The 13,980-nt window shown below is 43.1% G+C and overlaps 1 protein-coding gene across 2 annotated transcripts in view; it reads left to right on the top strand.

Moving 5' to 3' along the window:
* Positions 1–13,980, top strand: part of C6H11orf49 (chromosome 6 C11orf49 homolog) — a 78,403-nt gene extending 64,423 nt beyond the window's left edge. For both annotated transcript variants that reach the window (XM_033063809.1, XM_033063808.1), the window contains exons 5-9: positions 4,478–4,563; positions 6,939–7,134; positions 8,811–8,920; positions 11,950–12,013; positions 12,513–13,980. In XM_033063809.1, coding sequence (XP_032919700.1) covers positions 4,478–4,563; positions 6,939–7,134; positions 8,811–8,920; positions 11,950–12,013; positions 12,513–12,693 — 637 coding nt within the window. In that variant the 3' untranslated portion in view covers positions 12,694–13,980. The remainder of the gene's footprint in view (positions 1–4,477; positions 4,564–6,938; positions 7,135–8,810; positions 8,921–11,949; positions 12,014–12,512) is intronic.

Consider the following 13,980-nt stretch of genomic DNA (forward strand, 5'->3'; position numbering starts at 1 on the left):
AAAAGCAGATAGTTGGCTGAGGGCATTGATAATGTGATAAGGAATATTTTACTGATTGTGCTTGCTGATTTCAGTCCAGTCCAGGCAGTTGATTATTAACTATCTGATATTGAAAATGTAATAAGGTACACACATCTGTTCAGTTGCTTGTCCCCCAATGCCAAACTAAGAAGGAACTCTACCCCTGTAGCAGAGATGTATCTGCTTCTTCCTTTCAGGGAGGTCCACAAGCACCAGTCCTGTGTGCTGGTGTGTATTTCATAGGGCTCCAGCTGAACTGAGCAGGAATTTGTGATGGTGCATGCAAAGAAGAAGACTTCAGCGTATCTACACATGTTGTGATGTTTGTGTCGAGGAATTTAGTCCACAAGGCTGCTGTAAACTAGAGGCCCCATTCAGGGGCCTGCTGCACTGCTGTGCATGTGTCATAGAGACAGAGAAGCTGGCTTTGGGAGCAGGTGTTGGAGAGATATGAGATCTCTGTCAGGGGCACCCAGGCTCAGGTGGGGGTGACCTCACTCCTACTTTGGGCTGGCTAGAGATTTACTTGCACACTGCTAGCTCTGTAAAAAGCTAATCTATTTGAACAATTTAAATAAAACTTATCATATTTCTAAACCATTTTTCTCTTTACTTACAATTGTTGCTCACTCTTTTTTCCTTTTTCTACACTTCCTATTGTCCTCCTTGGTCTCTGCCTGTTAGAAGGGTGAGCTCTGCAGACTTTCTTACAGCAGGGGTTGACCCAGTGTTTGCAAAACATGAGTGTCGCAAGCAAACCTAAACATGTTCCTTCTTCAGTCTGCACACCCCCAATGGGTTTGTTGCTAATTTTCTTAGGAAAGGAATGAAATAAAGTACCAGTGGAAGTAGCCACAACATTCAGTGATACAGTCAGGACGTGCATTGGTGCTGCTGGGAAGAGGGCAGTCATAGCTGAAGCCTCAGTGCTGCATGACTGAGATAGTGTCACAGCATGGTGCAGTCCACTCATGCAGGAGTTGTTGCTATGCTCTGATAACAAACAATAGGACTAAGATCAGGATATGTCAGAACATAATAATGGAGGCTACAACAATATAGGTTTTATGCCATCAGAGAGCTCTATTTTCCTGTTCCTGGTGCTACACAAATGCAGAAGTTTTACCCAAAATATTAACTAGGATATCTATGTCTGTAAGATTTCTTGGATGGTTTTTTTTCCCAAATGGTTATAGCCATTAGCAGATTAAAGACTTTAATCTATAAGAGGTACCTTTGATCTTCAGAGACACTTTATGGCTTTCTGAATCTTGAAATTGCAGGACAGAAAATTGAAAGAATTTTTTCTGGTTTGATGCCATGATTTTAAGATCTGTGCCTGAGCATTGATTTTTCTATTGTAAGAGAAACACAAGGAACTCACTGCCCACATTTGAGTAGTGACAACCAAGTAGTTCACAGCTCCTGTGCTGTTTTATTTAGTTTATAAGCTCATGTTGCACTGATTAGTACTAATGGAACTGGGGTTTGCAATTCAGTACCCCTATTTTAAAAGATTGCCTAAGAGTGCAGACTGTTTTGCTTATTTTTGCTTATTTTTGCCTCCAAGTCTCAGTAAATAAACCAAGTCTCTGAAAACTCATTGGAGCCAGCCTGGCTTCAAGACAGATTATGTCAGTTAGCCTTTAATGGTAGCAGATGATGGTAAAAGTCCTTTCAACTTGCCTGGTCTAGAGATTGTCCTGGGAACATCCTGTCTAGTCTGGATTTCTGAGATTTTAACCACAATCAGGAGACCATGAAGTTTCCCCATTGGCACAATAGTAAGGCTTTCCTGCCAGCCAAACCCACTGGTACGCTGAAAGACCACTATACCCTCTACCAGAATGCCTCAAGTGTAGGCATTTTTCTTCAGTCCTTTCCAGAGTTCCTCCTTGATTTTTATTATTCACTGACTGTCAGCTGCTAACTTTTTAAATACATCTGTGGCCTTAGGGTTTAAAGTCTAATTTGGACAAGAAAAAAAAAATCCCTTGAAATATGAGATACCTGATGAACTCTTTAAAGTTGCAGTTCAGACTTTCAGATTTTCTCCTCAATTTTGGTTCTGCTGTCTGGGTTGCAGTCCATAGCTAGGTTTTTCTCCTTGCCAGATATTTCAAGGAAGAGGTGCAGATATGCTGCATATGATGTTCTCTCAGCTTCCTTGAGTGCTTAGTCAGCTGGCTATGTGGGGGAATTGCCAGCTGCAGTCAATCTCCTCATAAATGATTGTATTGGATTTAAAGACTTCTCAACATTTCCGGCGTGCAAACCCCTGGGCCAAGGGGAGTCAGTAACCCAGCACCAGACTGCACCTGCTTCTATTTAGATGCTCCTCTGTCACAAATGTGCTGTACAGGCTTCCACAGAGGCCCCTTGCTGTCTTTAACAGCAAAAACTGTCCAGCAAATTCTTATAATTCTGTGTACTTCCTCATGCTCTCCTCTAAGTAAGTGACTGGAACTTGGTGCTGCAGAGCACTGCCATTGACCAGAGTTTTAGATTTAAGGAATGAAATGAGTTTCTTGTTACAAAAGTGATGTAATATTGTTTCTCTGCATAACAAATATGTAAAACCACTCTCCACTGTTGTTCTCCTACATCTTTGAGAAGAAAGCTTCTGTGCTTTGAGGGTATCTGGGAGACAGATCGTCATTTCAAAGGAGAGAGTGCAGCTCATCAGTGATGTGGCCAATCACATTTCCAGTGCTTAAATAGTGGTTGGAAATGCCAGTGGCTGAGCAGTATTGCCTGAGAGATGAAGATGCTCTGCCTGCCAGCTTCAAAGCCATTTCCTTGATGTGGCCACTGACAATCTCAGTAACATGCTTATTAGTGAGAATTAAGAACTGAAGCTACTGCTTTTTTAGACAGGAGGATAGGAGGCTTCTGGAATGTAATAAATAAATCAGAAGCACTTTGACATCTTCAAAGGGTTTTGTTTTAAATACAGGCTTTTCTCCTGGGGACCCTCTTAGCCCCAGTCTTTCTGCTTTGAGATAATTAATTCAAGCTGCTCTACATGTTTGATTTTGCCACAGTGAACAGAACTGGTCTGAGTGGCAGGGAAGTCTTGCAAGATCCTATGTTCTTCTAGGTCAGCCTCCCACACAGCTCCCTGGAGTCTTTTACATGAGACAGAACAGTGTTTCGCCAGCAATGTGTTTAGACAATTGATGCTGCAGGAGTTGGTGTGCAGATTGCAACTGGCCCTGTATTCAAAAGGGTCCTACTGGACACCCCATACTTTGGCTGTAATGAACTGACAATCATCGTATGGCTCAGTGTGCCAAATGCTGACTGTACAGGTTCAGGAGACCTACATGCAGTTGGGAAGAAATACCAATTACCTTTTATTAGCATTGCCCGAATATTCTGGGCTTTTTCCCATCAAAGTGGAGTATTTTCTTCTGTTTTACAGTCTAAGCTATCCTTGATTAGATGAGTTTGATTTTCCCTATTTCAGAGACTGACCTTTTTATCCTTAGGTAGTGGTAGCAGTGACCAGAGCATTGTTTCTGTTTTCATTTTCATTTTTGCCCTGAAATCCACAGGTTTTTTTTTTTTCCTGAAAAGGAAAGTTGGACTTTGCTATCACTTACATTTCATCTTTATGGCCTGTGGCTGGTATTTTCCATTTTCAAGAAATATGCTTCAAAATAGGGATGCATGCACCTACAGTTCAGCAGGGACAAAAAAAGACTGTCCCTGGCTCAAGATGTCTTCAGTTGCTTTGAAACTTGACTTGATAGTCAAATAATAGACCTAATATGAAAAGAATCTATACAGATTCTTGTATCAGGAAGGGAGGATAGGATGTTCATAGAGTGCAGTTAGGAAGATTGTTGGTGCAATGTTATTTCCTCTGTAGTCAAGTAGTTTGTTTAAGTATAGATGTTTGAATTGCAACTGCTATGACCTTTATGAATCTGAAAAATGTCCCAGTTTGATGAATTTTGATATACAGAGGAATAGCATGAATCTCCTTCTGCTCTCACCAGTTTACTACTTGTATAATTGTCCTGTCTGTAGTCACATTTAGTCAGATGCTGGGCTTTGATGATCCTTGTGGATCCCTTCCAACTCAGGATATTCTGAAATTCTATATAACCATATGAACCAGCCTTGCAGTTTTTTGTATCAGTGTTTGTTCCATCATGTCCACCAGGCTTTGAATGTCACACTGCTCTGTCACGCTGTAGCTGAAGTGTGTGATTGACAATCAGGATCTTCTCCTCGCTTCAGGTTCTTAAGCTGCCTTCATTTGATATTGAGGCATCCACATCCATGCAGCAATGAGTGTTCCCATTTCTGTCTCCTAACTTCTTATACTGGGCCACTAGCAATCTTCAGTTGCACATAGTTCCTTGGCTGCACTTTCTCAAGGTCTGGGGTTCCTGGTTACAGGCTTCAGTTTTTTGTAGATGCTAAACTGTTTCTCATTTTATCATAGGATTGTGCTGATGGATGATGCAATGGATTGCCTGATGTCTTTTTCTGATTTCCTCTTTGCTTTCCAGATCCAGTTCTACTACTCAGGTAAATGCCAGGAAGTTGTTGACTTCTCCCACTTGTAGCATTACAACTTTACAGCTTCCCAATCTTTCCACTTTTTTGAAACTTGAAAGGATATGATTTTTTCACAGAAAATACATAGCTAATGGACTCTACTGATGAAAAGCATCACAGATGTCAAGAGATTAGGAGACTTAATGAGGAGATTCCAAATTGTTGTGAATAACAACCTACCCACAACTGCTATGTCTGAGGCATTTATTTATCTTGGCCTTGAGAGACATAAATTCTCAGCTTTATCTAGACTATGTTAACAGCTAACAATTATCTTTTACTAGGAACATCTTTTCCCTTTCTTTATGGAAATTATTCAATCCTGCTGGAGACAGCATAGGAAAAGCCCACCAGCTGGTGCCTTTAAAGGAAAAGCAACTGGGGAAATCTTCCCCTTAATATTTGCTCAACCATAAGCTGGTTTCAGCTCAAAGAGTTTCTGAACTGAGTATAATTCCCATGGGTTTAGAAGCCCTCAGTGGACTCCCCTCCCAAGAACTTCTTCAGCCTTCCTTTGAAATCACATAAAATTGTAACCTCCACACCTTTTGGCAAAAAATTGCACAGGTTTGACACCAGTCCTGTTTGATCTGAGACCCCCTAGTTGGAAAGCAAAAGGAACAGTCTTCATATTGTTGGGTCATTTATTGTATTCTATCCTACTTCCTCAGTCCGAGTTTTAACTAGATGGAATACTTCTAAAATTCTTGGCAGGAAAAGTACAAATCAAATAATGTTGGTTTGTGTGTGTATTTTCTCATGCTCACCCACACATATACATACATCTGTAAAATCCCCAGGAGACAAGGTGTAGAAACTTGGATGAGCATTCAGGTGTTTGTCCTGTACAGGAAGACTGCTTTAAAATATATCGTCCTGTCGCCCAAGCCCCATAAATTGTGATTGAGGAAGGAGAATCTCATTCAGGACAAAAAGAGGGAAGCATTAGATATGCTCCCAAGCACTGGTTAGCGTGCCACTTTCTCATCTGGCACACAGCACTTTCTAAGATAAAGCTCATGGATTTCTGTCCACTCACACTGAAATGGCTCCCTCTAATGGACGTAGCTCAGAGTTGGCCTCGATGAGGCGGAACGGGCCAGGTTTGGATACTCAGAAACACTGGCTAGGAGCTGTTGTGAGCATAGTCTGTGGTCAGAGAGAAAACTTGGGTGGCCTTCTGATCTGATCCAACCAGCAAGTTTCCATCTTTCCAGCAGTTAGGAGTCCGCTGCTATCCCTAATACAAAAATCTCTTTTTCTCAGTACTTCTTTTTATATACTTCCCTTGTAACTTTGCTGTGCGTATTTTGCAACTTTATCCATGATAACACATTGTAAAAAAAACCAGTTCAAAATGGTGATTTTAAGTTAGGCAGAACCAGGCTTGTAGTGCCTTTAGTCAGGGACAGAAAATGTGTTTGGAAAGTTTTCTCTGATATAACAAATATTTCCATGGAGCTGCAGAACCTCAGCACAGCCTCAGGGCCTGCTGACATCCTGACTTTCCTCTCCACTCTACTCACGCACAGCATTGCACTTCCATTCACTCAGAATTCAAATGCCACTGGAGTCCTGGCAAGCTCATTCTTGTGTACACACACTCAAAGATCCCATCCCTGTCCTGTTCACTCAGGCACAGTGCACACACACAGCCTGTCATACACTCTCCCACCAACCCACACACATGCAAACCACTCCAAATGGAATCTAGATTTGTAAACTGCTGACCACATCCATAAACAAACTTGTTTAAAATTAGACTCCTGCAGTAAACAGTGGGTAGTATGAGGAGCCTGGGGAGAGGCTTTCTGCCAACTCTAGCCATGACCTGCCCTGGCCCTTCTTCTAGATCCTGTGTTATATTTACTTTGGAGCAGCATGGAGGCAAACTGGGATACAGCCCGGAGCCCTAACATGCTCGCTTTCCTCCTGTTGCAGTTAATATAGTTTGCTCCCAACTTGGATGAGTTCTTTATCAGTAGCAAGAGGTGGAGAAGGAAAACATTTTAGACTTCACAAACTAGTTTTGTGTTTGACATTAGCTTTCACGCTTCACTGTTTTATCAGTGTGCTAGCTAGCCATTGTTCCCTTGAGATGAATCTTTTCAACAGAGTGAGTGACCTCTCATAATCATCCTAATAAGAAGACAGCAACTTCTGTAATGGCGGTATGGATGTGCAATAATATCTGTTCTGAACATGGAGGATGCTGTAGAGTTGTGCTTATGTGCAGTTAGTGTTATGTACAACGCAGAACAACAGTTTAAGCCACAGTCTGGTAGGTCGGGAAGATGCTTTGTTGGTTACAGCCCTGAGTTTTAAATTGCTTTCTGTTCTTTCAGAGTTCCTGGAAAGTGTGGCTGCCATTTATCAAGACCTGTTAGCTGGTAAGAATCCAAATACTGTGATTGTACCAACATCATCCTCTGGGCAACATCGGCAGCGCCAGCCCCCAAATGACTGCAACCCGCTCGAAGGAGTAGAGGCATCTCTCTTCTACCAGTGCCTGGAGTCCTTGTGTGACAGATCAAAATACAGGTATGAATGGAGTCTAAAATACAAATTTGAAGTCTCTGTCTCTGGAGACAGAGGTTGGAGCTATGAAGAAAGAGAGGACTTTGAACAGGATGATATTCCCACATGGCTCCCACTGAAGAAGTACAAAGGGAAACATCATAGCTGAACAGCTTTAACCAAATGAGAAAAACAATTTCATGGACCAAAGAAACATGAGGTTTGAACTTGAAATAATAGATGGATTTGGGTCTCTGCTCTCCATCTCACTTTTGCATTGACACTTTCATCAAAGAGAGATCCATCATGAGTTAGCTAGAGGGGATAAACAAGTGCCGTTGTGTTCTTGGGAGCTGAAAGAGCTCACTGAGTGGATGGAGTATGAAGCCTTAGTACCTAGCCAAGTTCACAATGTCAGTCTGTATCTGAGCCAGTGTTGGAGCTGATCTCCAGCTACAGATCCCAGGCACAAGACTAGCTTTAGTTCAGCAGAGGATGGAGCAACACCAGACCTTACTGTATAACTTTGACAGACACTTTCATCATAGTTTCTTGCAGGTAATGAAAATATGCCCTCCTAGAAGGTCATGGTCTAGAAACACAAAATAATTCAGGACAATAACTCATAACAAGTTCCACCTGATTTCTACTTTAGGTTTCCAAATCCAGATTTGTGATTCACAGAATTACTGCTAAACTGCTGTCCAGTGCTATAGATATCTAAGCATGGAGTTGATGGGTTGTTTTGTTCTTTTTAACAACAAAAGCTCTACATTCCCTGCATGTCCTGAGAACTTCAGATGGGACGAGTACTGTGGGCACATCTGGTAGGTCAGGCTTTGCACAGCACTATAAGGGGAGCCATTCCCAGCCTTTCATGCAGTAGCTCAGTACTCAGGCATTGGTAACCATTTCTGCCTGAGGGATCACCAGTCCACCCCCACATCTCCCAGGGGTACCACTACACAATTGACTGTTCAACACTTCCTCTTTATGAGGCAGTTTGATTTTGCATGAAATCCTTCAAGGAGTATTGGTCAAGAGCAAGAATCACCATGAAGATACTGCTTAGAACTCAGGACCGGGGGTTAAGGTGAGTGTAGAAGAAGGGGATATGCTAATTTAGTCCTCACCAAAATAGTGTTCTCTGACACATTAGGCTATCATTGGAGAGGTTTTCTTGTCCCTTGGATGACTATCACTGATAATAGTGTGGTAACAGCATCACTGAAAGTGTTCAAAAATATGTAGATATGGCAGTTAGGGACATGGTTTAGTGATGAACACAGCAGTGCTCCATTAACCACTGGACTCAGTGGTCTTAGTCTTTTCCAAACTTAACATTTCTATGAAAGTTTTTTGACTTCTGTAAGAAAGTATTTCCCAGAGGATTTTTGAATAATCATGCTAAGATTTGGGGTGTGTATGCCACTGAGTGAATCTAGGCTTTTCTCACTGTCCTTGGAATGAAGACAAGTAAAACTATTCCTAGGGATGTCCCCCACCTCAAAAATCTGGCTTAGCAAATGGGGAGCAGATCCAGTGCTCAGTAAGCGAGCTGGTGGCTGTTTTAAACTGAGTCAGGGCAACCTGATAGTGTTAGAGCAGGTAAAAGGGTTTATTTCTCCATTTTGAGCTGGGTCTTAGGAAAAAAAATTATAATTTAGGAGACAAGATGATCTCTGTCTCTCTTTTCCTAGCTGCCCACCTTCTGCTCTTGTGAAGGAAATGCTGAGTAACGTGCAGAGAATGACCTTCTATGGATTCCTTATGGCTCTTGCAAAGGATCAGGGCATCAATCGAGCCCTAGGTAAGATTTATCTAAATGATACAGCTCTAGATTTTCAGTCATTCTGTATTTCTGTGGAATTTCCTTTGTAATTATAACCCACATTTTACACTGTCAGGAAGAGTGTGAGAGAAAGTTTTTCATCTTTTTGTTGATGGATTAATTTCAAAAACATAACACTGTGCCTTACTGTCTGCCTGAAGCTGTGGAGGATTACTGAATTGAGATGCCATCCTATGTTTTAGCCCTTTGTGCTCCCACAGATTTTAAATGGCTGCTCTCATCTATAAGAAAAGAAGGCATACCTAATGGAAAATCTTTGCTGTCTTTTTGGCTCGAAGGTTAAAAGCCCAGTTTTTCCCGGCTCTTCCCCATGTTCCCTCAAGGCAGTGTGATCTTGCAAGTAGCTATCTATGGCCTGCTGAAAATCCAATCATAAAACACAAACTGCTACAAAAATCTGTACTACACTGCTGTGGGAACCACAGGGATTACCAACCAGCATCTCACTGATTGTTTCTGTGTTGTGCTGGTTAGGAGCAAGGAAGCAGTGTTACATTGGCAAAGGACAGTATGTAATCCATCCATAATTCACTCACAGTTTTGTATTTCCCCCATATGCCTTGCCCTCCTACGAAGAGGAACAGAAATGGTTTTTCTGTTTGACAAGACTGTATCCAGGAGACAAATTTAAATGCCAGCAACAGGGAGGGAGGGCTGTGTGTGGAGGTGCTCCCAAACACTCATCTTTGCCCATCTCCACTCAGCAAATCACTTGGCCATTAAGAGTAGATGTCTCTCTCTGTCTTTGGGTAAGTATCCTCTTCCCCTGCTTCTGGGCCTGAGTATCTGCCAGTCCCTAATTGCAAAGACAAAACTCAATGAAAAGGTGTACCTTGCCTGAGGGCTGCTTCTTTTGCACAGGTGTGTGTCATAGTACAGTAAAAGTGTGTCTTCCCTGGCCGAGCCCCTTCTTACAGCAAACCATTTAAGCTGCTAATGCTCCTCTGGGGCAGGGCAGATTATATATCAAAGGTGCATGAATACAGCCGTGCAATCCCCTCTGAAAACAGGCTTAGAAAGCAGTGTATTCACTGGGAGGAAGGTGATGCCTAGATGGCAGCAAGCAAAATCTTTTTTTTTCCTTTGCCCTATGAAATCCACTTCTAGTCAAGCATAAAGAAAACAGATGAAAAGAAAAAAAAAATCCTGCCCACAGCCTCCATTGTGGCATCTACAAAGTGAGTGGGGTTTTCGTTTCCATTAATGTAGGCCCGTCCTCTGGCCCTCTGCCAGCCTCCCACTGAGGCCTCTCTCAGGGGAGGGGCAGCAACCACAAGTCTGACAGGTGCTAGCATTTTTGGCAAGGAAAGGAGGATTCTTTTCCTGGTGTCTTTTAATCTCTCCTGAAGGGTGATTTCAATAGTCTTTGGTCTGTAGGGGATCACAAGCTCCCCAAAGCCCTTCAGTGACAGCAGTTTCAGGCAGAGGAGGTTTTGGTCTCATAAAGCCAGCAGCTCTTCTTGAGGAACAGGGACAGGGATTAAGGCAGCTTGTTCAGGCTGGGACAGTGCTGCTGAGTTTGCCAGGCAGACTGGAATCTGCAGTGTATCTCCAGTGTCAATGTTGATTTGTGAATTCTTCAAGTGCCATTTATCAACTTTCCCAAGTAAATCTTGTGCTCTAGAGACTTCACTCTGCACTCTGCAACTACAGAAACAAGTTAAGCTTTAGTTGTTTATTCTTTTAATTGAGCCCACAAAAAGAAGCAGACTGGGAAGCTTCCACAGATCTCCTGACACTGTTTTGCAGTGCCAAACTTTCCTGCTCATTTACAGGAGAAGCAGACCAGACCCCAAATAAATGGGGGAATCGGTTCTGGTCTAAACTTACTCTAGTTTTCAGGCACTCATCGCTACATTTTTGATGACTGGTGCCAGCCTGCCTCTGAGGTGGCTCTCCAGCCTCTCCTTCAAGAGCAAGGTAACAAACAGCAAACAGATTTGTGTCCCCACAGGGAATACAAAGCTCCTTCCCAAAGGTATTGAGTGTAGCACCCAAGTCTCCTGAAAAACCTTAGAAAGAGCATTCCTAACTGTACTGTTGGTATAGATTATCAAATGGTTTTTTTGTTCTGGTGTGCTGTGGTAGGCAATCTCTGTTCTCTGTCATTTCTGTGCTGGCTGATCACACTCTCCCATGACCCCTATACAAGGTGGAGTTTGTTAAAGAAATAGGAAGGAGGGCTTTCCAAAGAGTGCCGTCTTCCTTTCTGGCTCTACTAAGGTCCCAGTGTTTTCAGAGAAGGATTCTCAATCAGCTGTTCCAGTCCTGAACTATACCATGTCCTTCATCTGGAGAAGGGTTTCTAGTGTGAAAAGGAGCATGTTGATCTTACACTGAGAGGGTACTCAAGTACTAGCCTAGCCTTTCACACTCACACCCAGACAGCAAGCAATGCTGGAGCACAGTTCATCCACCCTTAACTCCTGTATGCAATGTTCTCAAGAATCAGGCCTGGCTTTCCTGAGTTGCAAGGAGAAGCAAAAGCCTAAAATCTGTGTTTTGACCCCCAAGATGGCTGTGCCACAAGAAAGGCAGGTGGAACAAAAACATAAATAACCCTGGGTGGTATAGTGCATGTTTCAGGCTGTGGCACTGACAACATCTATTACATCTGGTACTGGTGACTATACTGAGCAATGAACAGAGGCCCAAAGTTGACATCTCCCCAACAGTCAGTACTCTAATTTTGTACAGTGAATGAAAACTGCCAATCCTCAGGGGTGTAGGAAGTGAGACTAGTGAGGCTGCCTCCCATTTAGTCTGAGCTCAGATATAGCATGTATGAAAGACACAGAAAATGGATCATCATTCTTTATCTGTCTATGATCCTCAACATTGTGTCCACTTCTCTAAGAGGTATAAGGAAAAGTGTTCTCTGTCTTGCAGGCCAGATTTTGGATGGTGCTATGGCTTGAACACTTTTCTTGAAGAATGAACAGCCTAACTCTGCTGATACTTTCATTGGTTGTTTTTTTTTCTCCCAGGGGCTCTGCCAGATAAAGGAGACTTGTTTCTGGACCCTGCCATGGATGAGGAACTTGAGAAATTGTAAGTGGAACTGCCTAAACTAGGAGCTAAAGCAACAGATTAAATGTAGCATGCTAAAGAAAAGTGTAAAAGTACTGTCCTATTCCTCTGCTCTACTACAAAACAATAGAGGAGCTACAAGAGCAGCCTGAACAGGAAGGGCTTCTTTCTTTGTGGTGCCTCAGTGCTGTTAAGAAAATGCTTACAAAAATCTTCAGAAACAGGGGAAGAGTGTGACTCATTGATCTAGAGGAAGCAGCTGTCTCTAATGAACAGGGAAATTTTGTTTGGATGGTGAAAAATAGGGAGTGTTGGAAGGAATGAAATTAGCCCAGAAGATGTGTTTAAATAGGAAAAGATTCACATAGTCAGTCTGGGAGGTACCAGTGCAACATGTTCCCCCTCTGTGCATCTTTCCATCCCTATGCTAGTTTTAAGTCTTTCTCCCAGGTTCACTCCAAGAGTGCTGCAGTAGAAGTTTTCACAACACGCTGCCTAACATTTGTCTTTTCTTTTTCAGGGTAGCTCAGGTTTCAGGGCTTTCTGTTTCTGGTCCTGCCAGCTCCAGTGCAGACACAGCAAATATGCCCGTTCGTAACTCACCCAGAATTAACTCACCTTGGAAACCTCTACACCATCGTCGAAAAATGGATGCTGAGAGTGAAGGCTCCAATGAAGAGACAGACTCCTCTGAAAACTGAAGGCCATGAGAGTGGGCATCATTCCTATCTTGGGTTTCTCCAGAACCCACTGGAGGAACAGCACCTCCTCCCAGAGTATCTGCTCTAACAGTGGGTTCTGTCTACATCAGCAGTGTGTGTGTGGCTGTGCTAGTCCCCAGTGCTGGGTTCACTCATCTTTTCCCAGGAACAACTTGCCTTTTTCTTAGCTCCAAATCCGTGCTGGAATAGCACTGCTGCAGAAGCCATTAACAGCTACAGAGTTATGCTTCCCTCTGCTGGCAGGCAGACAAGGCAGCAGCTGCTAGCTCTGCCACCGCTTGGAACCAGCCGGGTATGCTCTTACCGGGGCGCTCCCTCCCAGTTTCGCAAGTTCAGCAGGTGTTGAAGCAGCAGGAGCACCAGTACAGGCCACTTGCCAGTGTTTTGTTGTGCAGCTCTGTTCAGATTTGGCCCAGATAACAGAGTGGTTAAATAGCCAGCAGCAGCTCTGCACTTGTGTTCCATTATTATTCCCAGTAAAGCTGCATCTGCATATAATCAAAGGTAAGGAAATTCCTGACATTCCTAAAAAAGGGCACCTTAGATACTGCCATGCAACCTGTCTGCTTTGTGCTTTCTCCTCCATGTGTCCAAGTCTTGCCAAAGCAAATACAGCAAATAAGCTAGATTGCAGTAAATACTGCATGGTGCTGTGTGGCTCTGCTGCTGTACTGAGTGCCCTTCTGTGAGGTCTCCCTGTCTCTCCAACAGCATATTACAGTCATTTGGAAAAGTGGAAAAGAGGATTTGGAAGAGAGGGATAGGGTTAATTTCCTTGGCCATAGGTGGCATGGCTTCCAAGCATATAGAGCACCTACTGGGGCTGGGTGGGCAGAAGCACTTAAGGAAAAAGAAAGCAGTCTCAAATGAGATCAGGTTGGGGGTTTTTTGTAAATATTGGTATTGTTGGAACAGCAGTGTAGCCCTTAAAACTAAAAAAAAATAAGTAGCATTACATTGCATTAATGGTAACCAGACCTCCACTGACCCAGATGCTTTGTCTAGGCCAGCTCCTGTGCCCCAGCTTGCATAGACTAGTTATTTCTTGGGGAACTTCAGTTTCTCATGCTTCTTTGAGAGCCTCTGTGCTCCTCCTGGTCATAAAGTGCTGCAGCACAGGCCACCAGGAGCTGGTAACCCAAAGCTTGTAGCAGGGTGCTGGCAGGGTTATTTATTTATTGTAAGTTAATATATTTATGATCTGTGCATTCTCTCCCAGCTCGTGAGTGGCTGACAGCCTGGCAATAAAGCACGCTGTGTCAGGCC

Source organism: Catharus ustulatus, chromosome 6 (genome assembly GCF_009819885.2).
Source record: "Catharus ustulatus isolate bCatUst1 chromosome 6, bCatUst1.pri.v2, whole genome shotgun sequence".
NCBI classification, from domain to species: Eukaryota; Metazoa; Chordata; class Aves; order Passeriformes; family Turdidae; genus Catharus; species Catharus ustulatus.